Raw genomic sequence first — 23,822 nt, 5'->3', positions numbered from 1 at the left:
CTTACTACAAAAAAACTTATTTAAATTAAATTATAACTTTTAGTTTGTATAAATAAAATCTAAAATAAATGTCCTTAAATATCAAATTGCCCATTATAACTATTACATGTTTAATTAATTTCTTTCACAATATTTCATACTTTTTATTACTAAGTCTATTCCTTCAAAAAAAAAAAAAAAAATAATATTACTAAGTCTATTTATAATATTTATATCCATTATTTTTGGTAAAATTTATTGTCATTAGAATCATCAATCAATCAATTACATTATACTAAAGGCGAAACTTAGAGAACACTTGGCAAAATATTACAAAAAGTTTTCCCTCCCAAACCACTTACTAAAAAAAACTTATTTTAATTAAATTATGAATTTTAGTTTGTATAAATAAAATCTAAAATAAATGTCCTTAAATATCAAATTGCCCATTATAACTATTACATGTTTAATTAATTTCTTTCACAATATTTCATACTTTTTATTACGAACTCTATTCCTTCAAAAAAAAAATATTACTAAGTCTATTTATAATATTTATATCCATTATTTTTGGTAAAATTTATTATCATTAGAATCATCAATCAATCAATTACATTATACAAAAGGCGAAACTTAGAGAACACTTGGCAAAATATTATAAAAAGTTTTCCCTCCCAAACCACTTACTAAAAAAAACTTATTTTAATTAAATTATGACTTTTAGTTTGTATAAATAAAATCTAAAATAAATGTCCTTAAATATCAAATTTCCCATTATAACTATTACATGTTTAATTAATTTCTTTCATAATATTTCATACTTTTTATTACTAAGTCTATTCCTTAAAAAAAAAAAAATATTACAAAGTCTATTTATAATATTTATATCCATTATTTTTGGTAAAATTTATTGTCATTAGAATCATCAATCAATCAATTACATTATACTAAAGGCGAAACTTAGAGAACACTTGGCAAAATATTATAAAAAGTTTTCCCTCCCAAACCACTTACTAAAAAAAAACTTATTTTAATTAAATTATGACTTTTAGTTTGTATAAATAAAATCTAAAATAAATGTCCTTAAATATCAAATTGCCCATTATAACTATTACATGTTTAATTAATTTCTTTCACAATATTTCATACTTTTTATTACTAAGTCTATTCCTTCAAAAAAAATATATAAAATATTACTAAGTCTATTTATAATATTTATATCCATTATTTTTGGTAAAATTTATTGTCATTAGAATCATCAATCAATTACATTATACTAAAGGCGAAACTTAGAGAACACTTGGCAAAATATTATAGAAAGTTTTCCCTCCCAAACCACTTACTAAAAAAAAAACTTATTTTAATTAAATTATGACTTTTGGTTTGTATAAATAAAATCTAAAATAAATGACTTAAATATCAAATTGCCCATTATAACTATTACATGTTTAATTAATTTCTTTCACAATATTTCATACTCTTTATTACTAAGTCTATTCCTTCAAAAAAATAAATAAATTACTAAGTCTATTTATAATATTTATATCCATTATTGTTGGTAAAATTTATTGTCAGTAGAATTATTTAACAATCGTGCATTGCACGGGGTTTAATCTAGTGGAAGCATAAATGAAAATAGTAGTAAACACTTTTAAAAATAGATTTACTTTTTTTTTTTTTTTAATTCAAAGCCGGGGGCATGATATTAAAAGAAAGTAGAAGTCAATGGGTTACAAGATAGTTAGGGAGGCTTATCCTCCAATATTACATCCCAAATAAAGTCAACTGGATCATATAAAATTACAAGAGTTACATCTTGATTCGGAGAAGTCCTACAATATTTAGCTAATAAGATTTACTTTAAACCCTTATAATTAGACACTCATTTAAAGACCCGCCCCATTTATTTATTAGACGGATCTAATCCATTTATAATTGTAGCGGGTCAGGACTTTTATTCTCGTTGGACCTATCTCTCAGTTATCCATTGAAGCACAGTTGACGTTCTCCGTTGAAGCCTTCTATACTTGTATCCGCCATTGAAGCTGTTTCTGGGGTAAGTTATTTGTTCTTGTTATCATCATATCAATTTCACAATCTAATTTAGTTAAGGGTAGGGTTCGAAATCTCAACTATTGGTTCTAAATTCTAAGATTATGAAACCACAATAACCATAAGAAATCAAAATAATGAGCCTAATTTGATTATTGAATCCTAAAATTATGTGGTTTTTCGAGATGATTGAATGAAATTTGGTTGCTAATGTGTTGCAAAACCCTTAATGTTAGGATTGAACTATGAATCAAAATTATGAACCTAATTTGATTATCGAATCCTAAAATTATGTGATTTTTCGAGATAATTGAATGAAATTTGGTTGCTAATGTATTGCAACACCCTTTAATGTTAGGATTGAAGTATGAAATTAGACCTCTTTTCGCTGCCCTGCCTTAGGGACGGGCCTGCATTCTTTCTCCTCGGCTTTCGTCGCAAACATTGCTTCTCTATCGGAACCCGATGTTTGTCTTCGCTATCATCCTCATCAATTGGAACAGAAAATTTGAACTCTCAGAATGCCGGACGTACTGGCGGAATTATGCCTTCTATGATTGCCCAAACGCCGCAGAAAATCGATATAAATCCTCCCAAAGGAACAAGAGATTTTCCTCCTGAGGATATGCGGTTGCGAAGCTGGTTGTTTCAGAATTTCAGAGAGGTTTTCTTAGCTGAATTTTTGAATGTTTTTCCAATGAATTTGTGGAATTTTGTTTTCATTAATTTGCAATTGTAGGTGTCGCATTTGTTTGGTTTTGAAGAGGTTGATTTTCCGGTGTTGGAATCAGAAGCATTGTTTATTAGGAAAGCTGGAGAAGAAATCAGGGACCAGGTATGATGGTGAAATCAAATGAACTGTATTTATTTATTGTATTTTTTTTAAGTTCATTGCTTTAAATTGTATGTTTTTTTTTTGGCTGAATTATGTGATGGTGAAGTAGACTGTATGATTTGTTTTTGACTTTTTGGTGATTTAATGACTTTGAGCAACTTTTATGGCAACAACAAATTATTTAATTTTATTGTGATGGCATTAGAACCTACTAACCAGCCTAACACTTGGAGTATAAACTATAACACAATAGTATAAACACAATGCACACACGAATGTTGTGGTAGCACCTGTATGAACCATAGCAAACATTTCCTTGACATTCACAATGACCTTGCAATACATCAGGCCATAACAGATTCTTTGTGTTCACCCTTGGTAGCATTCAAAAACTTTATGGTTAAAGGAAAAATTGCCCAGAATAATCCAACTTTTGCCTCATCCGCCCAAAATAATCCCACATTTTGATTATTTTTTAATAATCTGACCTTTAATACCAATCCACTTATGATCCCAAGTGATCTGTAACCGGTTGAATAGGTAATTTATGTTTAATTAATTTAAATTTACATGTGTCCAATGTGATTGGTCAAAAATAACTTTTAATTTAATTTTTTTTTAAAGCAATGATTATTACTAATTAATAATTAACTATTTTAAAACTAACGTTTTTAAAAATAATAAATTTTTTAAAAAAATAATAACTAAAAATTAAAACAACAACCAGCCACCCCGCCCCACCATCGTCCCGCCGTCCCAGACAACAGCCTTGCTGCGCCAGACCATCGTCCCAGACTGGCCGTAAGCCTGTTGGTCGCCGCCCCTACCCCCTTCCGTCAGTAGTAGGAGAAGGTGACCGAAATCGAGGAGTTGGGGGGGGGGGGGAGGGGGCTGAAATTGTGGCAAGGGGAAAGGGATAAGGCCTGAAAAGGGATAAGGGAAAGGGAGGGGCTGGAAACGTGGGGGGAATGGGAGTGAGGTCGAGATCGGGACAGGGAAGGATTATTTCGAGGCTGGTTAGCGGTGCAGGGGTGGGGAGTAGGCGATTCAAGGGGGAGGGGGATGGCGGTCGGCGTGACGCTCCAATGGGGGAGGCAGGGGGTCGGGCGAGTGGGAGTGATCAGCCGTAGAGGGTGGTTGGGCTGGTGGGGTTGATTTTTTAATATTTTTTTTTATAAATTTTGTTAATTAATTAAGTTTAATATTTTTTATTTAATAAAAAATATTTATATTTTTTTATTTTTAGACCAATCAGATGCCGATGCCGACACATGTCATGTAACTTGCTATGACCGATTAGGACCATTTAAAGCAGATTGACATTAAAGGTTGGGTTATTAAAAAATAATCGAAAGGTGGGATTATTTTGGGTGAATGAGGCAAAGTTCGGATTATCCTGGCAATTTTTCTATGGTTAAATTCAAAGTTTTCATACAACTCAACCTCTGTCATTTCATCTATCAAATTCTTTGGTTAAGATGGGAGCAAACCGAAGATCATCCTCCAATTGAAACATATTAACAAGGCTAGCAGGCACTATATAGCCTCAAACTGTGCCAAACAATGAAAGAAGCAACAAACTCAATTACAACAAACACTAACAATGCCTGACATAAAAGAGAGGAAAGAAGCTTAAACCATTTCAAACTTAATGGTTTGGTTGGGAAATGCGGTGGAAAACCAGGCTCACCAGTGCTGGAAGGAAGCCAACGAGTCTTCAACAGCCATAGGTCTGTCTAGGGTGTGGGGTCTGTCAGGAAAGTGAGGGGAAAAACACTTTTTTTTTTTTTTGTTATTTCATGTCCACATTCCTTGTAGTTCTTTAAGTAATCCTCTAACTCTACCGATTTCTTTTGGAAAGCTAGAGAATTGATGCTAATATTATCCTCTTCAATCTCCATCTTCTTCTAACCTCCGCTTTGCATATTTTTCCTTTAATTGTTACTTGGTCGCTGCAATTTGTTCACGGAAGACTGACTGAAATCTGTGTTTTGCAGTTATATTGTTTTGAGGATCGAGGAAATCGCCGGGTTGCATTGAGGCCAGAACTTACTCCATCATTGGCAAGGCTAGTATTACAGAAAGGGTACTTAACTTGCCATTTTGGAGCTTTTGGTCATGTTGTCATGGAATAGTGTTCAATTATTTTTATTGGTTTGTCCAATGCTTATTTCATTGTTCACTTTGGCTTGTGCTTAGAGCTGGTAATCAAATGAAAATTGTTTAATTAGTTTGTTTATTATTATGATTTTTGTGTCCAGGTACACCAGCCACAATTTGATCCCCGTTTTTTTCTGTCCAGAAAATCCGCATCCTTGCCATTGAAATGGTTTGCTATTGGACAATGTTGGCGTTATGAAAGAATGACTAGAGGTCGTCGCCGTGAACATTACCAGTGGAATATGGATATTATTGGTGTGCCTGAAGTTATGGTGTGTGCATTACTTCTGCAAATTCCTGTGTTTTTGTAATATTTACTTAGTGATTTATTACTCCCTCCTCGCGGATTAGTTGCACTAGTTTGACTGTTGCATGTTTTTACAGAAAAACAATCGACTCATATAGTGGAAAGAGTATGAATTATTTTTGAGAGGTGCGAGTGGGGATCCTATTATTTTAAGTTTTCTTTGGAAAAAGTAAGTAAAGTGGTACCAAAGGTAGTGAGTGAAGTGATACAATTAGAGCCCTTTGAATTTTTCATTGGAGAGATTTAGTAGTAAATTGTTCATTGATTAGTTGCACCATGCTTGAACGTATTCTTATTACATATTAATCTACTTTGTTGTAGAGACTTAGCATTTGATATTTTAGATCTTGTATTCTTCAACTTGTTTCATAAACTTATTGTTATTCTTGTGACTAGCGTAGATTTGGATCAGTGAAAAAATATTCACTAATCAAAATTACACACCCTAGCACAGATTACTTGTATCTCTTTGACCGTACAAATTTTGCCGATGCACATTTGACTATCAATATCCTTAAAATCTATAAGTAAAAATTATAAAAAGGTTAGTACTTTGAAATTATACATTAAGATAAACCCATCAACTTCTTACATACTAACATTTGTTAAGGTGCGGTTTGTGAATATTGCAAAAAAATCATTTTGGGATGTTGATGAAATCTACATATTTGGAAAGTGCACATTGAGAGGACATTAGATTTAAAAGCATGCTGAAGGCACGTTCATTTGTGTGCCATGGAGCATTTCCTACCCCAAAGCGCCTTAGCCTAGGTGCAAGGCACAATGCCTCTCTCATTTCTGGTGTAAGGTGGGTGATGTGGCAGATTTCTGTAAACTTCAAAATTTAAAAATTATCATGTGACGTATTTACTACCTCTCAATGGTCAAAACTAGTCTGCAAAGATTAGAGGAAAGAGAAAAGTCAGAAAACAACAATTCCTCAAAATCCTAAGTTCAATTTTCAATTGTAACTTTCTTGGTGACTACCATCCTATTGATCAGAAGTATGTAATCTCTTGTTTCTTGTTTCTTCTCTTTTCATATTTCTTTTCTTACCTACTTTCTGCTTCATTCTTCTTTTCTCTTCGATTCGATCTGTCTTTTTCTTGTCTTGATCTGTCTTTTGCTTCTTCTCTATTCTTTTTTTTAGATCTATTTGATTTGGAAGCTTCACCATTAAGTCAATTATAAAGTACTTTTGTCTCCTCTCCCCCCCCCCCCCCTCTTTATTGTGTCTTTCAATCACTCTCATCTAGTTATGTGCCCCGCTTTCTCTAAAACAGCGAGTCGACTGCTAAAAGTCATGTGAACCCCTTTCTAGCTCCCCCTCTTCTCTATCTTTCATGAGGACCTTCATTTCATTGTATTTACTATTTCATCCCCCTCTCTAGTTGGTTTTTTAATGAAAAATTATATCAAGAAAAAAGGTGTGCCTCTTCTTTGAGAGGCGCTTGCCTACACTGTGTGCCTAAGCTCTAGGAAGTAGGGACCCTTTGCACCTCAGTGTGCCTCACACCTTTGAAAATTAAGATTATGATAAATCTAAGTTCTTACTTGGTAATGTTTCTTTGTTATACATTAGTGTTGGTATACAGTTTAAGTTTAGTTGGACCAATACATCATAAAGATAAATATTCAGACCTGCCAGACCACCTTAATATAATCAGACCAAAATACTTTATTTCAGAAAAGAACAGGTTCTTAAGCCTGTGAGGTTTTATGTGATATGGAGAATTAGAACTGTGCTTGCTTTTGTTCCTTTTGTTTGATTTCCTTATACTGTCTACATATCCTTAAGTTACCATACTGTTTTGATCATGATATATTAAAGTGTATGTGTGCGTTAGCAGACCATTTGCTATGATTTTGTAAAGTTCAAATTGGGCCATCATATATCATCAATAAAATTATAGGATATGGCACCTTTAATGCCATCTATCCTAAGCTGGTGGAGGTCCTATCTTAAAATACCTGCAGAATACCCTCAATAAATCTACGTAATTTTTATTATTTACTGCTATTTGTTTGGTTTGATACATAAATCTCATTGTGCTCATGATATTTGTACTGGTAAAAGGCTTAAAGAACACTAACCCTGGTAATCTGATAATAATTTTATTAGACATCTCATTCTTTTCCAGGATAATCCATTTATTTCAAAAGTTGTTTCAATTCAATTGATTCATGCTATGTCTCCTGCAAGTTCCATCGTCAAAACTATGTCTTTTGTCTGATCTTTGGCTATGACGTATGTATTTGGTAGAATCCTGCTTTCTCTCGCTGAATTTTAAATTATAATTTCATGCAATAGGCTGAGGCGGAGCTTATTTCTGCTATTGTCACCTTCTTCAAGAGACTAGGGATAACAGAGGCAGATGTTGGATTCAAGGTTTCGAGCAGGAAGGTATGATTTGCTTTTCATGAGGTATTCATTCACTTATGAACCTCTATCTTTTTTACTGCCTTTACTTCTTAAAAAAAAAAATGTATGCTGACATGTTTGATCAGGCTTGATTTTATTTTCCTGTATAAAATATTAAAAGGTTTAATGTTTTACATTTTTATACAGCAAAGATCATGCTTGTTTGATTAATAATTTTGTAAGGTTATCCAGTCATTATGTTGAGTATGTCAATATTTAGGGGGAAACATAATACTTCCTCCGGTTTTTTATAAGTGCTATATTTTCCTTTTGCGGCCATTTTATTATTATTATTATTTTTTATTTAGAAATTTTTTAAATTACCACCAAAAAATGTATCAATTTTCAAAATAACCATCCGTTTAATTTTTTATTTTATTTTACCACCCCTTAAATTTTAAAACTACTCCGATTACCACCCATTTCAAAATTCCGATGGATTTTTCTTTTGTGGGCCCCACCTAACGACTCTTAGTGGTGATAGGAAAAAGATGATCAGTGGTAGTGGCAATTCAGACAGCAAGCTCTTGGTTTTTTTTTTCTTTTGATTTTAGGTTATCTTGTACTCAATAAACTGGTTTAAGGGGGAGGTGGAGTGAAGACATGACTGATTGTAATGCTTAGACATAGCCGTTACTAGTCGTTGGGTAGGTCCTCAAAACATTAATCCACTGGAATTTTAAAATGGGTGGTAATCTGTAATGGAGTGGGTCAACCGGGTCAAAGAGCCAAGTCAACCACCACTTTTGGTGTACTCAAGGCGCACCAAACAGGGGCAGCAAGGGTCAAAGATAATCAAGGACAAGAAGCTCCAGGACAAAGTTAATTAAGAGAGTTCAGGGAAAGAAACCAAGTTGCTTTAACAATGTCCTTAGAAGCAAATTTCCATTCTTAGCTTAGTAAATCACATGTATCTCTTTAGCTTGAGTATGTGTAAGGTAGTAAGTCCCATTAGAAGGATATCCAGAAAATTGAGAGTAAACACATGAGAGTTGTGGCCTAAAGCTACTATGAGATTCATAACCTCAAGTTATGTCTATCCCTTGTAATTCAATCTTCAATCAATCAAGTACTCAAGCATTCAGCCTTAGTTTACATTTTCTTGTCTAAATTACATTTCCGAATTAGTCTATAACAACTTGGTATCAGAGCGGTGGTCCTGCGGCCGCCGGCGACCGGGAACCACCACCCCGTACCGTGAATTAAAAAAAAAAAAAGGAGGAAAATCTTTCACAGAGGATGGATGTCATGGAGGGTACGCTGGCTGACCTGAAAACTCAGCTGGCAACGCTTGTTTAGAAATTGCAAACTCCCGACGACAACATATCACGGGCAGTGACAGCGGCGGTTAAGGTAGCCATGGAGGAGGAGAGACGGAACATAGCAGAAGAGCGGAAGAAGACGGAGGAATTATTGAAAACCACCGTCGAGAAAATGGATGACCGCCTTGACCGTTTTCGGGTCACGGTGGACACCCAGGCCGCAATTGACCGCGCCAAGATCACGAAGTTGCAGGAACAGGTGGAGAAGGCGGCGACGCAACCTCGCCAACCGCAACCGACACCCCAGCCGTTGGGTCCGCCCTTAATAGGGGAGAACCGCACTCAACCCGAGTTGGAGGGAGTGCGAATGTCACCGGGGAGGCCATACGACGTCCTTGGGTGGCACCCTCCCGACAATAGTGGATGGCGCAGCGGCGACTGGAGAAGTGCCGATGAGGGCGGCGGAGGAGGTGGTGGCGGTGGCTATGGCCACTGGAAACACCGTAAATTGGAAATGTCCCTTTTCGCCGGGGTGGAATCGGATAACTGGACGGCTAGGGCCGAGATGTACTTTGAATTTTACAAACTAACGGAGAAGGAGAAGATGGAAGCCGCAGTGGTCGCGATGGATGGGGCCGCCTTAAAGTGGTTTCAGTGAGAGCAGAAGCGACGGTCGTTCTACGGGTGGCCGGACCTCAAACAACGGGTGTTGAACGAGTTTCGACCCTCGCATTCGGGAACGCTTCACGAACAATGGCTGGCGGTGTCACAAGAGGGCTCGGGGACCGTGGCGGAGTACCGGCGAAGGTTTATTGAGATGGCGGCGCCTCTAGAGGATGTGCCGGAAAGTCTGATGCTCGGGCAGTTCATAAATGGGCTGAGAGGTCAAAACCGAGTTAAGACTCCTTAACCCTCTCACCCTTGAAAAAGCCATGGAAATGGCTGGAAGAATTGAGGAAAAAAATCGTGTCCAGCAAGGTAAGAAGCCTCTTAGTAATTGGAAGGGGGGCTTGGTGGTTGGGCCAATGAATTCTAGCCCAAATCACAGCAGCCCAAGTGTGAGCAAAGGAGGGTTAATAGCTTCATATGGGTTGCCCAGCAGCAGTGGTCCGCCCAAATCGTGGCCCAAGGCCCAGAGTCTCAGGGCTCCGTGAACATGGGCCGGACATATCGAGGCCCAAGTCAGAATTCTACGGGTGGTACAAGGCGTTTGACCGATGGAGAATTGGCGGAAAGGAGAGCGAAGGGGTTGTGTTTTAGGTGTGATGAGAGGTGGGATGTGGGCCACCGTTGTAAGAGGAAGGAGCTTAGTGTGTTGATCGTGGCGGAAGGGGAAGGTGAGTGGGAGGATGAGGAACCGGAGACGGAAAATGACCTTCCCTCGGAGGACGTTGGAACGATGTCCTTGTGTTCGGTGATCGGGATTCACAACCCAAAAACCATGAAGATGAGGGGTGTAGTTAAAGGGCAAGAAGTAGTAGTTATGGTTGACCCGGGGGCAACGCATAATTTCTTAGCGGTCTCGGTGGTGGAGCAAGTGGCTATCCCCGTTACTCAAGGCGGGGAGTTTGTCGTATCCCTAGGAAACGGGGACACCATTCGGGGAAGGGGTGTTTGTAAAGGAGTCAAGGTGGAGCTACAAGGGGGACTCTCCATAACCGAAGATTTTTTCCCACTCACATTAGGTAGTGCCGAGGTGATTTTAGGAGTCCAATGGCTTGAGAAGATGGGGGCTGTGGTTACTAGTTGGCGGACCCATGTCATGAAATTCACCATGGATGGAGTTCCGGTAACCCTCACCGGAGACCCGACCCTTGAAAAATCACAAATTTCACTCAAGGCCATGGTGAAGGTGTTAAAGAAGGAGAAAAAGGGGTATTGGGTTGAGTAACAGTTTAGAGGAAGAGAAGTTGGGCCCAATCCCAGCCGGCCCACCCGTCTTCTTGGAGGAAATATTGGGCCAGTTTCAAGGGGTTTTTCAAATGCCCAACGGGCTACCCCCAAGTAGAGGCCATGAGCACTCTATTGTGTTAAAGGATGGGGCCAACCCAATTAGTGTTAGGCCTTATAGATATCCCCAAATTCAGAAAGATGAGATCGAGAGGCTCATGCGGGAAATGCTCGAGTCCGGCATCATCAGGCCTTCATCAAGCCCGTTTTCAAGTCCGGTTTTGCTAGTCTAGAAAAAAGACGGGTCTTGGCGATTTTGTGTCGATTATCGAGCGCTCAACAAAGAAACGGCCCCGGATAAATATCCGATTCCGGTAATTGAGGAGTTATTAGATGAGTTGCATGGGGCAACGATATTTTCCAAGCTTGATTTAAAATCGGGTTATCATCAAATTCGGGTCAAGCCGGGAGATACTCATAAAACGGCGTTTCGAACCCACGAGGGCCATTATGAGTTTTTGGTCATGCCATTTGGGCTCACTAATGCCCCGACGACCTTCCAATCACTCATGAATGAAGTCTTCTGGCCTTACTTGAGGAAATTCGTGCTTGTTTTCTTTGACGATATTTTGGTGTATAGTAAAGCCGAGGAGGAGCACAAGCGCCATTTGAAATTGGTTTTGCAAAATTTAATGGAAAATCAATTATATGCCAATTTTAAAAAGTGTGAATTTGGCAAGAGGGAGATTGCATAATTGGGGCACGTCATTTCCGAGCAAGGGGTCGCCATGGATAAAGAAAAAATTCAATGCATTCTTGAGTGGGAAACACCACGGAATCTAAGAGAGCTACGGGGTTTTTTGGGGTTAACCGGTTACTACCGGAAATTCATATCCCGTTACGCTCACATAGCCAGACCTCTTACCGCCCAACTGAAGAAGGACTGTTTCGGGTGGTCGGAAGAAGCTACGACAGCCTTCCAAAGGTTAAAGACGGCGATTACCACCGCCCCGGTGTTGGCGGTTCCAAATTTCAGCGAGGTTTTTGTAGTTGAAACCGACGCTTCCGGGTTCGGTCTCGGTGCGGTTTTGATGCAAAATGGTCGACCGGTTGCTTTTTACAGTAAGATGCTGGGAATCCGGGCTAGAGGAAGGTCCATTTACGATAAAGAATTAATGGCAATTGCTTTGGCAGTGACTAGGTGGCGCCATTACTTGCTCGGTCGCCATTTCGAAATTCAAAGCGATCAACAGAGCTTGCGGTATCTCGCGGAGCAGAGGGAGGTCGGAGGGGAATACCAACGGTGGTTGAGAAAATTGGTGGGGTTCGATTTTACCATCAATTACAAACCTGGCGCCGCGAATAGGGTGGCCGATGCACTATCCCGTAAAGGTGAAGCTCGGTTGACATCCTCACTGAAAAGGCTCGAAGGAAAGAAGGAAGAGGATGTGTTAGAATTTGGGTCAATGATCCACTCTTGCTTTCTGGATTGGGCTGGAAGAGGAATTGGAGAGTGACAAGGGTTTGGGCCAGATTGTAGTGGGCTTGAAGGAAAGACAAGAGGGCCCAAAAGGCTACCACTTAGAAGGGTCCAGATTATTTTATAAGAACAGAGTAGTTCTGCCTTCTTCCTCGAAGTACATTCCCCTGCTATTGAAGGAATACCACAACACCCCTACGAGTGGCCACGACGGCGAGATAAAATCATATCTCCGGCTCGCCACCGACTGGTTCTGGGCAGGCATGCGGAAAGATGTCAGAAGGTTTGTGCGAGAATGCGATGTGTGTCAGAGGAATAAGGCCATCACCAAGAGTCCTACCCCTCCCAATTTCTGAGGCCGTGTGGGAGGATATTTCCATGGATTTCGTGGAGGGGTTGCCTTTGTCTCGTGGGGTAAACTCGGTGCTAGTAGTGGTGGATCGACTCTCGAAATACGCCCACTTTATTGGGCTAAGGCACCCTTTCAACGCCCTCAAAGTGGCCGACGCCTTTGTGAGGGAGGTTGTTCGCCTCCATGGGTTTCCGGCATCAATTGTTTCTGACCGTGATAGAGTTTTTATGAGTATCTTTTGGAGGGAACTTTTCAGGTTGCAAGGAACACATCTACGGCGAAGCACGATCTACCACCCACAAACCGACGGGCAGACCGAGGTGGTAAACAAAAGCCTCGAGACATACCTGAGATGCTTCATCGCTGAACAACCGCGAAATTGGGCTCGCTGGCTACCTTGGGCGGAATATTCCTACAACACCTCGCCGCATACCTCGACCAAGATGACACCATTTAAGGTGGTGTACGGTTGTGATCCTCCGAAGCTGTGGCGTTTGGGTGCGGGCCAAACCATGGTCAGCAGTCTTGAGGAGGGCTTGCAAGAGAGAGATGGGATCTTAGAAGAGTTACGGATGAATTTGAACCGTGCCCAGCAAGTGATGAAGGTTAACGCGGATAAACTGAGAAGGGAGGAAAAATTCGAAGTTGGGGAGCGGGTATTCCTCAAGCTGCAACCGTATAGACAGAAGTCTCTCGCTAGAAGACCTTTTGAGAAATTGGCTGCAAGATTCTACGGGCCCTTTGAGGTAATAGAGCAAATTGGCAGGGTCGCTTACAAATTGAAATTACCCAGTGATTGCAAAATACACCCAGTGTTTCATATCTCACAGTTGAAGAGAGCACTTGGCAGCCTCCCAAGTCAGCCCACCATTCCGCAGCAGCTTTCCCCCGACCTAGAATTGATGGTTGAGTCAGCTGGGCTCCTCGATGTGCGCCTGGTCAAAAAGAACTCGGTGCTGGTGCTGGAAGTACTGCTCACATGGAAAGGGTTGCCCGATTGTGAAGCCACATGGGAAGAGTTCGAGGCAGTCAGTTTGCGTTTTCCTTCCTTCCACCTTGAGGACAAGGTGAAACTCAAAGGGGGGAGTGATGTAATGGAGTGGATCAACCGGGTCAAAGAGCCAAGTCAACCACCACTTTTGGTGTACTCAAGGAGCGCCAAACAGGGGCAGCAAGGGTCAAAGATAATCAAGGACAAGAAGCTCCAGGACAAAGTTAATTAAGAGAGTTCAGGGAAAGAAACCAAGTTGCTTTAACAATGTTCTTAGAAGCAAATTTCCATTCTTAGCTTAGTTAATCACATGTATCTCTTTAGCTTGAGTATATGTAAGGTAGTAAGTCCCATTAGAAGGATATCCAGAAAATTAAGAGTAAACACATGAGAGTTGTGGCCTAAAGCTACTATGAGATTCATAACCTCAAGTTATGTCTATCCCTTGTAATTCAATCTTCAATCAATCAAGTACTCAAGCATTCAGCCTTAGTTTACATTTTCTTGTCTAAATTACATTTCCGAATTAGTCTATAACATAATCTGAGTAGTTTTTAATTTAAGGGGTGGTAACATAAAATAAAAAATTAAACGGGTGGTTATTTTGAAAATAGATATATTTTTGGGTGGTAATTTAAAAATTTTCCTTTTTATTTTAAATATTACAAGTTGTACAATTCCTTTTTTTTGGCAACCTACTTCATTTAATTTTAATTCTCTTCTCACTTATGATCCTTACTTAAACCCACTATTACTTTTTTGTTATTCTTTCCCTCTTACATCCCTTACTTTACAATAAAAGAAACCCACTTTCTTTTCTTATAATTTTTTAATACCCCAACAACCCCACTTACATCTTATTATATTCGAGTATTTGCTAAAAGGCCCTTTTAACTCAGTGGTAGAACAACGCCATGGGAAGGTGTTAGTCATTGGTTCAAATCCAATAAGGGGCTTTTTAGGTTTTTCATAAAACTACCATCCATCTGAGTGGGGATAGAAGTATTGTTAATTGGTATTATGAAAGTACAAAGCAAGCAACTTTCTAAGCATAATAAGTTATGCTTATTAGTAGTAGTTATAAAGTTGAACTAATTAATATATCTAAAGCTTTGTGCCAATCAAAGCATAACTCTTAAAAAAAAAAAAAAAAAAAAAAAAAAAAAAAAAAAAAAACAAAAAAAACAGAGGGAGTAGCAAGAAGTGGAGGCTATGACTGTGAGAAATCTATTGAGATATTCCAAGTGAAACTGATGATTGTGGTTTAAAGGATTTGGCACCCAAATAGGTTTATTTCTTCAAATATGTATATTTAGCTTTTGCAAAATGGGAAATTTGAAATCTTTCTTTTATTAGGTGATGGAATTTTGTGAAACAGGTTATCTAACGTGATATGGTTCGTACAGTTGCAGTCAACTGTATTTTATTAAGGACTGTTACAATATAAAAGTAAAATGGGTAAAAGGTGTTTATGAAGATTGTCTTGTTTGGCTATGTGTAAAGTGTGATATTTGATTTTATAGAATTGTAGGTTATTTGCTTGCAATATAGAAATAAGAAGGATAGGAGGTGCTTATGAAGATTGTCTTGTTTGGCTAGATATAAAGTGTGATTTTGTGCTCATTATCCTATATGGAGGTCTCCTTGCTGTCAAGTGATGCATTCTCTCTCATTTTAAATTTTCAGTACTTCTGTTTTTATAATGTTCTTTCTCCTCTCTAATGTGCTTCAAATTAATTGTTCTTATTGTCAATGTTATGTCGATGGTTTTTATGTACTTATCCCTGAAAACCTTTTCTTACTGATAATTTTATATCTGTTTGTAACTTAGTGACCTGGTTTGGACATTTTGCAAGATTGGAATTACATTTATCTTTTCTTTACAATAAAAACCTCTATAGATCATGTATTCTGAGTTTATTGTTTATGTAATTCTTTTTCTTCAAAGCCTGAAAAGTAGTTGTGACAGTTATTTTTCCATTTTTTGGTTGTGGTTTCTTATATTATGACTTGTCTTGACTGAATTTGCTGAAGATGAGCGTGGAACAATTTTTCTTGTCTTCTCTGCAATTCCTCCTTAGCTGTCCACTCTTCTATATTACATCATCTTCTTATTCAAATGTTAACTAGTAGTTGTTTATTATACTTTTTCAAAGTATGTATGTTGAGTCTATTCCTTCTATTCAGGTTTTGCAGGAAGTTTTGAGGTGCTACAATTTACCAGAAGAATTATTTGGAAGAGTTTGTATTGTTATTGACAAGGTCAGTTGAAGAATTATTTCCTAGCATGACTATTTTGCGAGTGGATTGCTTTTTTTTAAAACTTGGATCTGAGTGGTTATCATTTTCCTTTCATCTCTGACCTGCCTTTTTTTGGACCAACGTTTTCTTGATGAGCTTGTCGCTAACCAACAAAAGTAAAAGCTAAATAGTTCTTTTAATTATTTAACATTGCAAGTTGAGGTCGATCATGCGTATGGTTTTGTTAAACAATTGGTTGGTATCATCACAATTAGTCGAATCAAATAAGGAGTTGAGTAAATTATGTTAATAAAATAAATTTATGAATATAAGTTCTAGAAATAAGTATCCCCATATATAAATCAATGTAATTCATAATTATCCCCTTAAAACCAGTTTAAATTCAACGAGATAGATGTGCCCTATACTAGTAACAATAATTATTTTATTTAATTAATTGATTCTTATAAGATGCAATCATGCCTACTTTTATAGTCATGCTGATTACAGACTTTGAATTTTGTATTTTAATTCCTATCAACTTCTTTCAGCTAGTTTTGTAACAATGCTCCCTACTTTTAGTTTTGAAGTCAATCAAGAACCATATTTTTGTTGTGAGCTAATTACATTCATCAAACACTTTTTTTTAGTTGAATTATTATTATAAAACCAACTTTAGTGAAGAAATATAACAAACAAATTACATTAGAGATTTGGGATTAATTCATGACATCAAACTATATTAGGGTTCAACCTCACTCCAAACAAGATACCATAATCAAATATTCAAATAAACAACAAAAATACAATAATTAAAGATATCATAGAAACGAAACAAGAGAATTGAGAAGAAAAGATACTTGAATTAGTGAAGTGAGTCTAGTTAAACATTGAAGATCTATTACTTCATTAGTTTATCTCTCATTTATAAACTTAAAGTAATTTAATGATAATAATGTTGGCATTCTGAAACAGGGTTTTCAAGGCTATTTTATTTATCTACAAACAAAGAGCAAATCAATTGGTCGTTAAAATAGGTTGCATGACCCTTTAGGTTGTTGCTTAGGCAAGCTCACACGACATAGATATGCTAATGCGAGCACTTGGGTGCTTGGATGTGTATTGGAGTACAGAAATGTACACTGTAATAGTGTTTCGGATTTTAAACCTTAAATAGCCCATCGCTTCTTTAGCAACTACGATTAGCCCCTTCATCTCCTTACCCCTTCGTCGCTCACTTTCGGGCGAGGTCACCATTAAAAAAAAAGAGAGAAAATCGAACCTTAGAGGTATCAATGACTATGATGATGGTGATAGATGAGCAAAAAGAAAAGGAAAAAAAAAAAAAGATCAACAAAAAATTGTAGATAAATATGCTTTCCGATTTCCCTAATACAAACCCTTTCTTCATTGAGGTTGTTGTCGCTCTTTGAAGAATTTAAGATCAAACACCATCTTAACATGCGTATTTTTGTAACCTCCATCTTTAGTGGAAAATTCTACAGGCGTGATTTTTGTATGAAGGGAATAATGTATAATGGTAGGTGGGATTAGATGTAATAGGAGCAATTTATAAAGACTCATGGCGCAATGACACGATGAAGGTCTTGCTGCGCCTAGGCGTGCCTTTGGTGCACCTCTTTGAAGTGAGCTGCACAATATAAAACAATTTAAGAAATTTGCCTATGTGCTTCTTTGAATGCACCTTGCCTAGAGCAAAAAAAGGCGCTGTATTGCCTAGCGCCTCAACACTTAGGCGTGCCTTTTTATACACCGAATAGGAGTAAATAAAAAATTTAATTGGACATAATAAGGACACTTATGAAAAGTGAGTAAGGTTAGTTTGGTATTTTGGTGGGGAAAACTTACTAAAATTAGTAACGTTGCAACTAAAAAAAACTTCTTATTATGGAAGTGCATTGAAAGAGAACAAAGGAAATATTCTTTTCTAAGTTAATTTCCTTGTAACAATATTACTTAGAGGAGTTATTACATATAATCATGTACTAACAAATAATTTATGCATAAATTTCCAAAATTAAATTACAATAGCTAGTAAGATCATTTGCAACACCTTTTATATACACCCCAGTGCACATAGAAATAGGTGCACCCAAGAGTAGTTTTTTGTTCATTTGATATGTTTTTGCTGATTTTTAGATTTTAAAATGAATAAAGCAAATTTCTTAAAGTAATGAGCCAAAAATACCTTTAGGTGCACCTTGCACCCTGGTGTTTATAAATTTATTTACATCATTTGAAAGTTATATTTTTTTTCAATCAATGATGTACGCTGTTTTATTGTACTCCCGTAATTTTTTTTTTTTGTTTAAATGCTACAGTTGCCTTATTCGGTTGTTATATTTTTTAAATGACACACTTCCTCTTTTGGAAATCTCTTACATTTTAATAATATAATGTCACCCACCAATGGTCCCCATTCTTTCTAACTTTATCATTTTTCACTCCTTTAATGGTCCTCAACTCCTCACTCCCTCTCACATCCCTTTACTTATCAATAAAATAAGGAAAATTTGCAAATTACAGCCATTTAAAGTTCGTATTTTGCAAATTGCAGCCATTTTAAAAAAAAATTGCAAATTGCAGCACAAAAGTTCGTATAAATTGTAAATTGCAGCCTGATTTAACTGTTTTATCGGTTTACATCTCAAAAAATCTTCGATCAAGGTTTTACGGGCTATTTTAGCCTTTAGGGGCTCAAAAATAACGCAAGTGCCTCGTTTTGCGTAACAAAAATGTATCGATTTGTGGGAAATTGTAAAAATGAGACACTTACGTCATTTTTTTTTGCTAATTCTGAGCTCAATTCGGTTCTCTAAGGACTAAAATGACCCCTAAAACCTTAACCGAAGATATTTCAACATGTAAACCGATGAAAAAGTTGAATCGGGCTACAATTTACAATTTATACGAACTTTTGGGTTGCAATTTGCAATTTTTTTTTAAATGGCTGCAATTTGCAAAATACGAACTGTAAATGGCGCAATTTGCAAATTTTCCATAAAATAATAACTCCACTATCTTTTCTTACAAATTTTTATTATCCTACCTACCCCACTAACAACTTATTGTATTAAAGTCTCCTAAAATTCCATGCATTCAAAACTGTAACATTTAAAAAAAAAAAAAAAAGGACTATTGTTTTTTATTCAAACAAATTTCATGATTTGTGAAGATTGATTTTAAATGATACCAATGTTGCTTTGCTTATTGCCTAATAAGGGATCCAGTCTTGTGTCGTATGTAAGAATTTTAGGAATTTAACTTATTTGATTTTCCAAATTATGAGTTTTCATGCTTATGTTCCTTCTTTGTAAAATTTGATAAACAGCTTGAAAAAATCCCTCTTGATGAGATAAAGAAAGAGTTGAAGTCTATTGGAATGTCTGATGAAGCAATCAAGGAACTGCTGGAGGTCCTTTCTATCAAGTCTTTAACGAAGTTGGAAGGTTAGCCACCTGTATGACTATATATGTAAAGGTTTTGTCTCCTTATTAGGGCTATTGAAAGTATTGATTTAATGTTTAAGTTGTACTCCTTAGAATATTAGTCAGATACTTATACCTTGAATTATGCTTCATTGGTCCTGCAAAAGTCTTTACATTACTCAGAGCATGATTATATGATCCATGCAAATAGGTACTGTAAAAATAAATGTCCTAGAAATATCCCAAAATACATTTACAATATGTAAAGAAAATGTGATCAACCAATTGCAAAGAAATCCTGAAACTACCAAATCATGTATATTGATTTTGAAATTTTACTTGATGCCATACTTACACGGTGTGTAATACTTTACAACCTCCATTTTCATGAGTAGTTACAATCGCAACAGAAACTAAGGTGAACTCAAAAGGGGACCACCCATGTGGGTACTTTAGCTTTTAGGAAGAAAAAGATAGAGAGTATGATAATTATCAAATATAAGTGGGTCACAAAAATTGGTATGGAAGATGATAAAATATGAATAAAATGTTGACATAAATGGGGTGCAGTAAAAAAGAGTAAAATCCCCTCAAAAAGGTAAAAAAAAAAAAAAGTGACCAGAACTTAGAAATACATATGAAGACAGAAAGTGAATAGAGCTTATGAAGACAGAGGTAGTATAATTTTGAGCTGTGTAAAAGATATAAGATAAAACCTTGAGGAGAGGAAATTAAATCAAGAAAAAAAGGAAATTTAAAGTGCTCGTAATAACAAAATTTATAGTTAAGAAGAAATTTATGAATTGGTTGAAAATGGTTTGTTCCAGTTCAGGTCAGGTCGTTTTCAAATAAGGAGGTTGTCCAGTTGTGTTGGGTCAATTTTGGGTCAGCTTATTATGGGACATATATTGATTTCAGTCATGTTTATGTTTAGATCAATTTGGATCATCCAATTTTTGATACAGGTAGGGTGATTAAGTTGGATAATTTGGATTGCCGGGAGGAAGCCTTAGCCATCATATGGGTTTGGCAACCTGGAATGTCAATTTCCATGGATTAGATATTTAACATTTCTGAATCCTGATAAATTTTATGTATATATCGTGGCTTTATTATAGGATGATTGTATATATGCCTTTGTGACACTGCTCATGATAAATGCAGAGAAACTTGGAACTTCTGGTCAAGTTGTTTGTGAACTTAAACAACTTTTTGCTCTTGCTGAGAAATTTGGTTATTCTAAATGGATCCAGTTTGATGCATCCATTGTCCGTGGTCTGGCCTATTATACTGGCATTGTGTTTGAGGTATGTGCTGTATTTGGTTCTTATTGACTCTGTAATTTTAATAAACATTATCTTAGTTTCCATTTATGTAGAATTTGTAATTTTTTAGTGTCTTGCTTTCTTTAGATATTTCCGCCTTTGTTGCCATATCGTTGCCCATTTGCTAAATATATATGCTCCAATATAATTTGGTCAATTTTATTTCTTTGGACAATTGATTGAATTTGTGAACCTTTCAAGTTCTGTGGCTTTGCCTTTACTTACCCATAATAGTTGATGTGAAATTTTTTTCCCTCTATGTTTGCAACTACTTCACTTGTCTCGAAATGTACAATGAATACAATTGATTGATTTTGTTCTTGATTTGGATGTGATTTGAGGATTGTGACTGGTCTTTTCCTTCAGATATCGAGTTTAATAAGTAAGAGCATGTACAATATACTAATGCAAAGCTGTTGGCTAAGGCAGTAAGGTCTCAATCTTGTATTGAAGTAAGGGCATATTTTCTGCACGAATGTGCTGTAGGTAGGAACTAGTAGCAGTAAATTCTACTGCTGAGTAACTAGTGTAGGGTCATAGCTTGTTGATTTCACTCTTCTTATAGGATTATACCGGTGGAAAAGGATGCATAAATTTGACTTCTATGCTTTATGGTAAAATTACACAAAATAAGGGCAAATTCTGGCCAAAATTAGGCTATGTAAAGATTGTAAATGACTTGTTTGAATAAAGTCATTGATACATAGAATATCTTAAGTCTAAATTAGAATTGAGGTGCATAGTAGAACCAAAATGCTCATTGATAATGAGATATGCAGTAATACAGGTCTGGTATATGCCTAGTTCAATTAATCAGCACATTAAGGTGATCATGAACATAACAAATGGCATTTGAAGTTTTGAACAGTGTAACTCCCATGAAAGTTGGTTCAGGTGATTTCTTGAGGGATTAATGAGTTATTGATTTCTTGTTGGTAAGTAATGTAAGCAGCAGTGGGTTGCAATTTTCTTGTGCACATATACCACCTATGACCCCTGTCAGCCAACTGATGTTTTTCTTCATATTAAGTAGTATTATTATTTCATCTGCAGTGGAGTTCCTTGAAAAAACCTTTTATTTTTCTATCATTCAGGGCTTTGATAGAAAGGGAAAGTTACGAGCCATTTGTGGTGGAGGACGTTATGATAGACTGCTATCTACATTCGGAGGTGATGATGTTCCAGCCTGCGGTTTTGGATTTGGTGATGCAGTCATTATGGAAGTAAGCATTTTCCTTGTGATTTTGTTGATTTGATAATTTATTTACAGACATTGCTAGAGTTCATATAAAGTAGCTGTATACTAGCTGCAGTCCAATATCTGGTATTGCTTGTTTGGCTGTTTATTATTTGCAAATTAAATTAAGGGGATTTTACTAACAAGGTTTTCCAAACTGTCCTAGCCTAAGTCCCACTTACTTGACTTAAAACCCCAGCCTGTACCTGAATTCCTGAAATCAACCCAACTTTGGTGAATCAAAATTTGACCCAACCATATCTAAAGTAATTACTAAGTAATGATTGATTATCACATTTACCCACTTGACCAACAACCGAACCAATTGAGTGATTCATCACCCCGATATGGCAATGAATTGACCCGAAAGTAGAACAACCCATTTCACCTCTATACATGTTGATCTGGGTGTTGAATGGGAAGATAGAATTGAGAGTATATACTTCCAGTTTTCTCCCTCATTGTTTTTACTAATAATTTTACTTTATTTAACTTTTCTTTCAAACTACCCTATTTTGGCAGTCTGTTTTTAAACCATGCATAATAGAATTTTGGTAGACACGACCACATTTTCCACCTTCAGCAAGGGTCTGCAAAATGTGATTGCAGGTACTTGTGGTTAATTGCATTTCACTCTTTCTTCCTGGCACCAAAATGTAATGTTAAGGTTTTTTAATTACCGTGTTTTGGTAACTATTATATTTGTCGCTTATATATCAACTTTTAATCCTAAAACAGGTTAACCTGTTTACGTCTTAAAGCCCTTAGCCCATATTATGGTTACTATCTCCCAGCATCAACTTTTTTCACAATTTGACTGCCTTCATGTTGTGCCCTGGTTATTTTGTTCAGCTGCTCAAGGAGAAAAGCCTTCTTCCAGAACTTGGCCTAGAGGTCAACAACATAATATGCTCACTTAATCCTGACCTTCAAGGTGTGGCAGCATTAGTTGCTTCTACTCTTAGAGGAAAAGGTCAGAGTGTTGATTTGGTATTGGAGAGCAAGCCAATGAAGTGGTAAGCAATTACTTTGATTTGTTTAATGGCTGTCATTTTTATTCTTCATAATGAATCAGAAATTGATAGTTGAAGGTTTGGGAAGTGTTTCAAATTCTTAAGTTGCTGAGTGTTGATTCCTACTACATTTTTCAGGGTATTTAAACGAGCTGCACGAATAAATGCTCAGCGCTTAATATTGATCGGAAAATCTGAGTGGGAAAGAAGTACAGTGGCTGTAAAAATACTCTCAACAGGCGAACAATATGAAGTCAAACTTGATGAGTTAGATTGACACGAATAAGTTCCCATGTATGGATAACAGGATAAGGGGTTGGAGGAAAGAAGGTGAGGGAGAAGGGAGAGGACGGGTCCATTTTTTCTCTTTAATAAACACTCTCTTCCTTCCCCTTCCTCCTATATCCCTCCCCTTTCTTTCCTCTTATTTTGCTATCCAAATTATTTTCTAGCGTTAGGCTATTATTATAATTTTTTTCTCATTATATTGCAAACAGCAGTACCATAATATCGATGTATAAATATGTGTTTTGTTAGACAACCATCTTATTTGATACTTACACTGTTATCATTTTAGGCTGCTGTTTAGTTTTTTTCATTGCATAATTATAAGTTTACTTGCTTCATAGAGTGTTCGTATTGGGGAGAATGTGGGGATGGGGTGGAGGAGGTGATAAGAGAAGAGAAACTGAGGCATTTTCCATTGTTCAAGGGTGGGAGTGAGCGCAAAATACATGTTGATCAATTTAATCAACTTGTATTTTCAATCCCCAGGGTATATTGGAGTGGGAAGATTTACAACTTCCTACTCTTTCTTCCCCCTACTT

At 36.7% G+C, this 23,822-nt stretch overlaps 1 protein-coding gene across 1 annotated transcript; it reads left to right on the top strand.

The window, feature by feature from the left end:
- Window positions 1–1,879: 1,879 nt before the first annotated feature.
- Window positions 1,880–23,618, top strand: LOC145556849 (histidine--tRNA ligase, chloroplastic/mitochondrial-like). The gene is made up of 12 exons (XM_081618481.1): window positions 1,880–2,035; window positions 2,390–2,695; window positions 2,771–2,866; window positions 4,864–4,952; window positions 5,169–5,298; window positions 7,645–7,737; window positions 15,918–15,992; window positions 19,324–19,441; window positions 20,585–20,727; window positions 21,840–21,968; window positions 22,835–22,998; window positions 23,134–23,618. Exons 2-12 carry the CDS (start codon window positions 2,399–2,401, stop codon window positions 23,270–23,272), a joined length of 1,473 nt encoding a protein of 490 aa, XP_081474607.1. The 5' UTR covers window positions 1,880–2,035; window positions 2,390–2,398; the 3' UTR covers window positions 23,273–23,618.
- The last annotated feature ends 204 nt before the right edge of the window (window positions 23,619–23,822 follow it).

The sequence above is a fragment of the Chenopodium album genome, chromosome 1 (assembly GCF_948465745.1).
Source record: "Chenopodium album chromosome 1, dcCheAlbu1.1, whole genome shotgun sequence".
NCBI lineage: Eukaryota > Viridiplantae > Streptophyta > Magnoliopsida > Caryophyllales > Amaranthaceae > Chenopodium > Chenopodium album.
The sequence above is the reverse complement of the archived record's forward strand: the minus strand, read 5'-3'. Positions and strand labels throughout refer to the sequence as shown.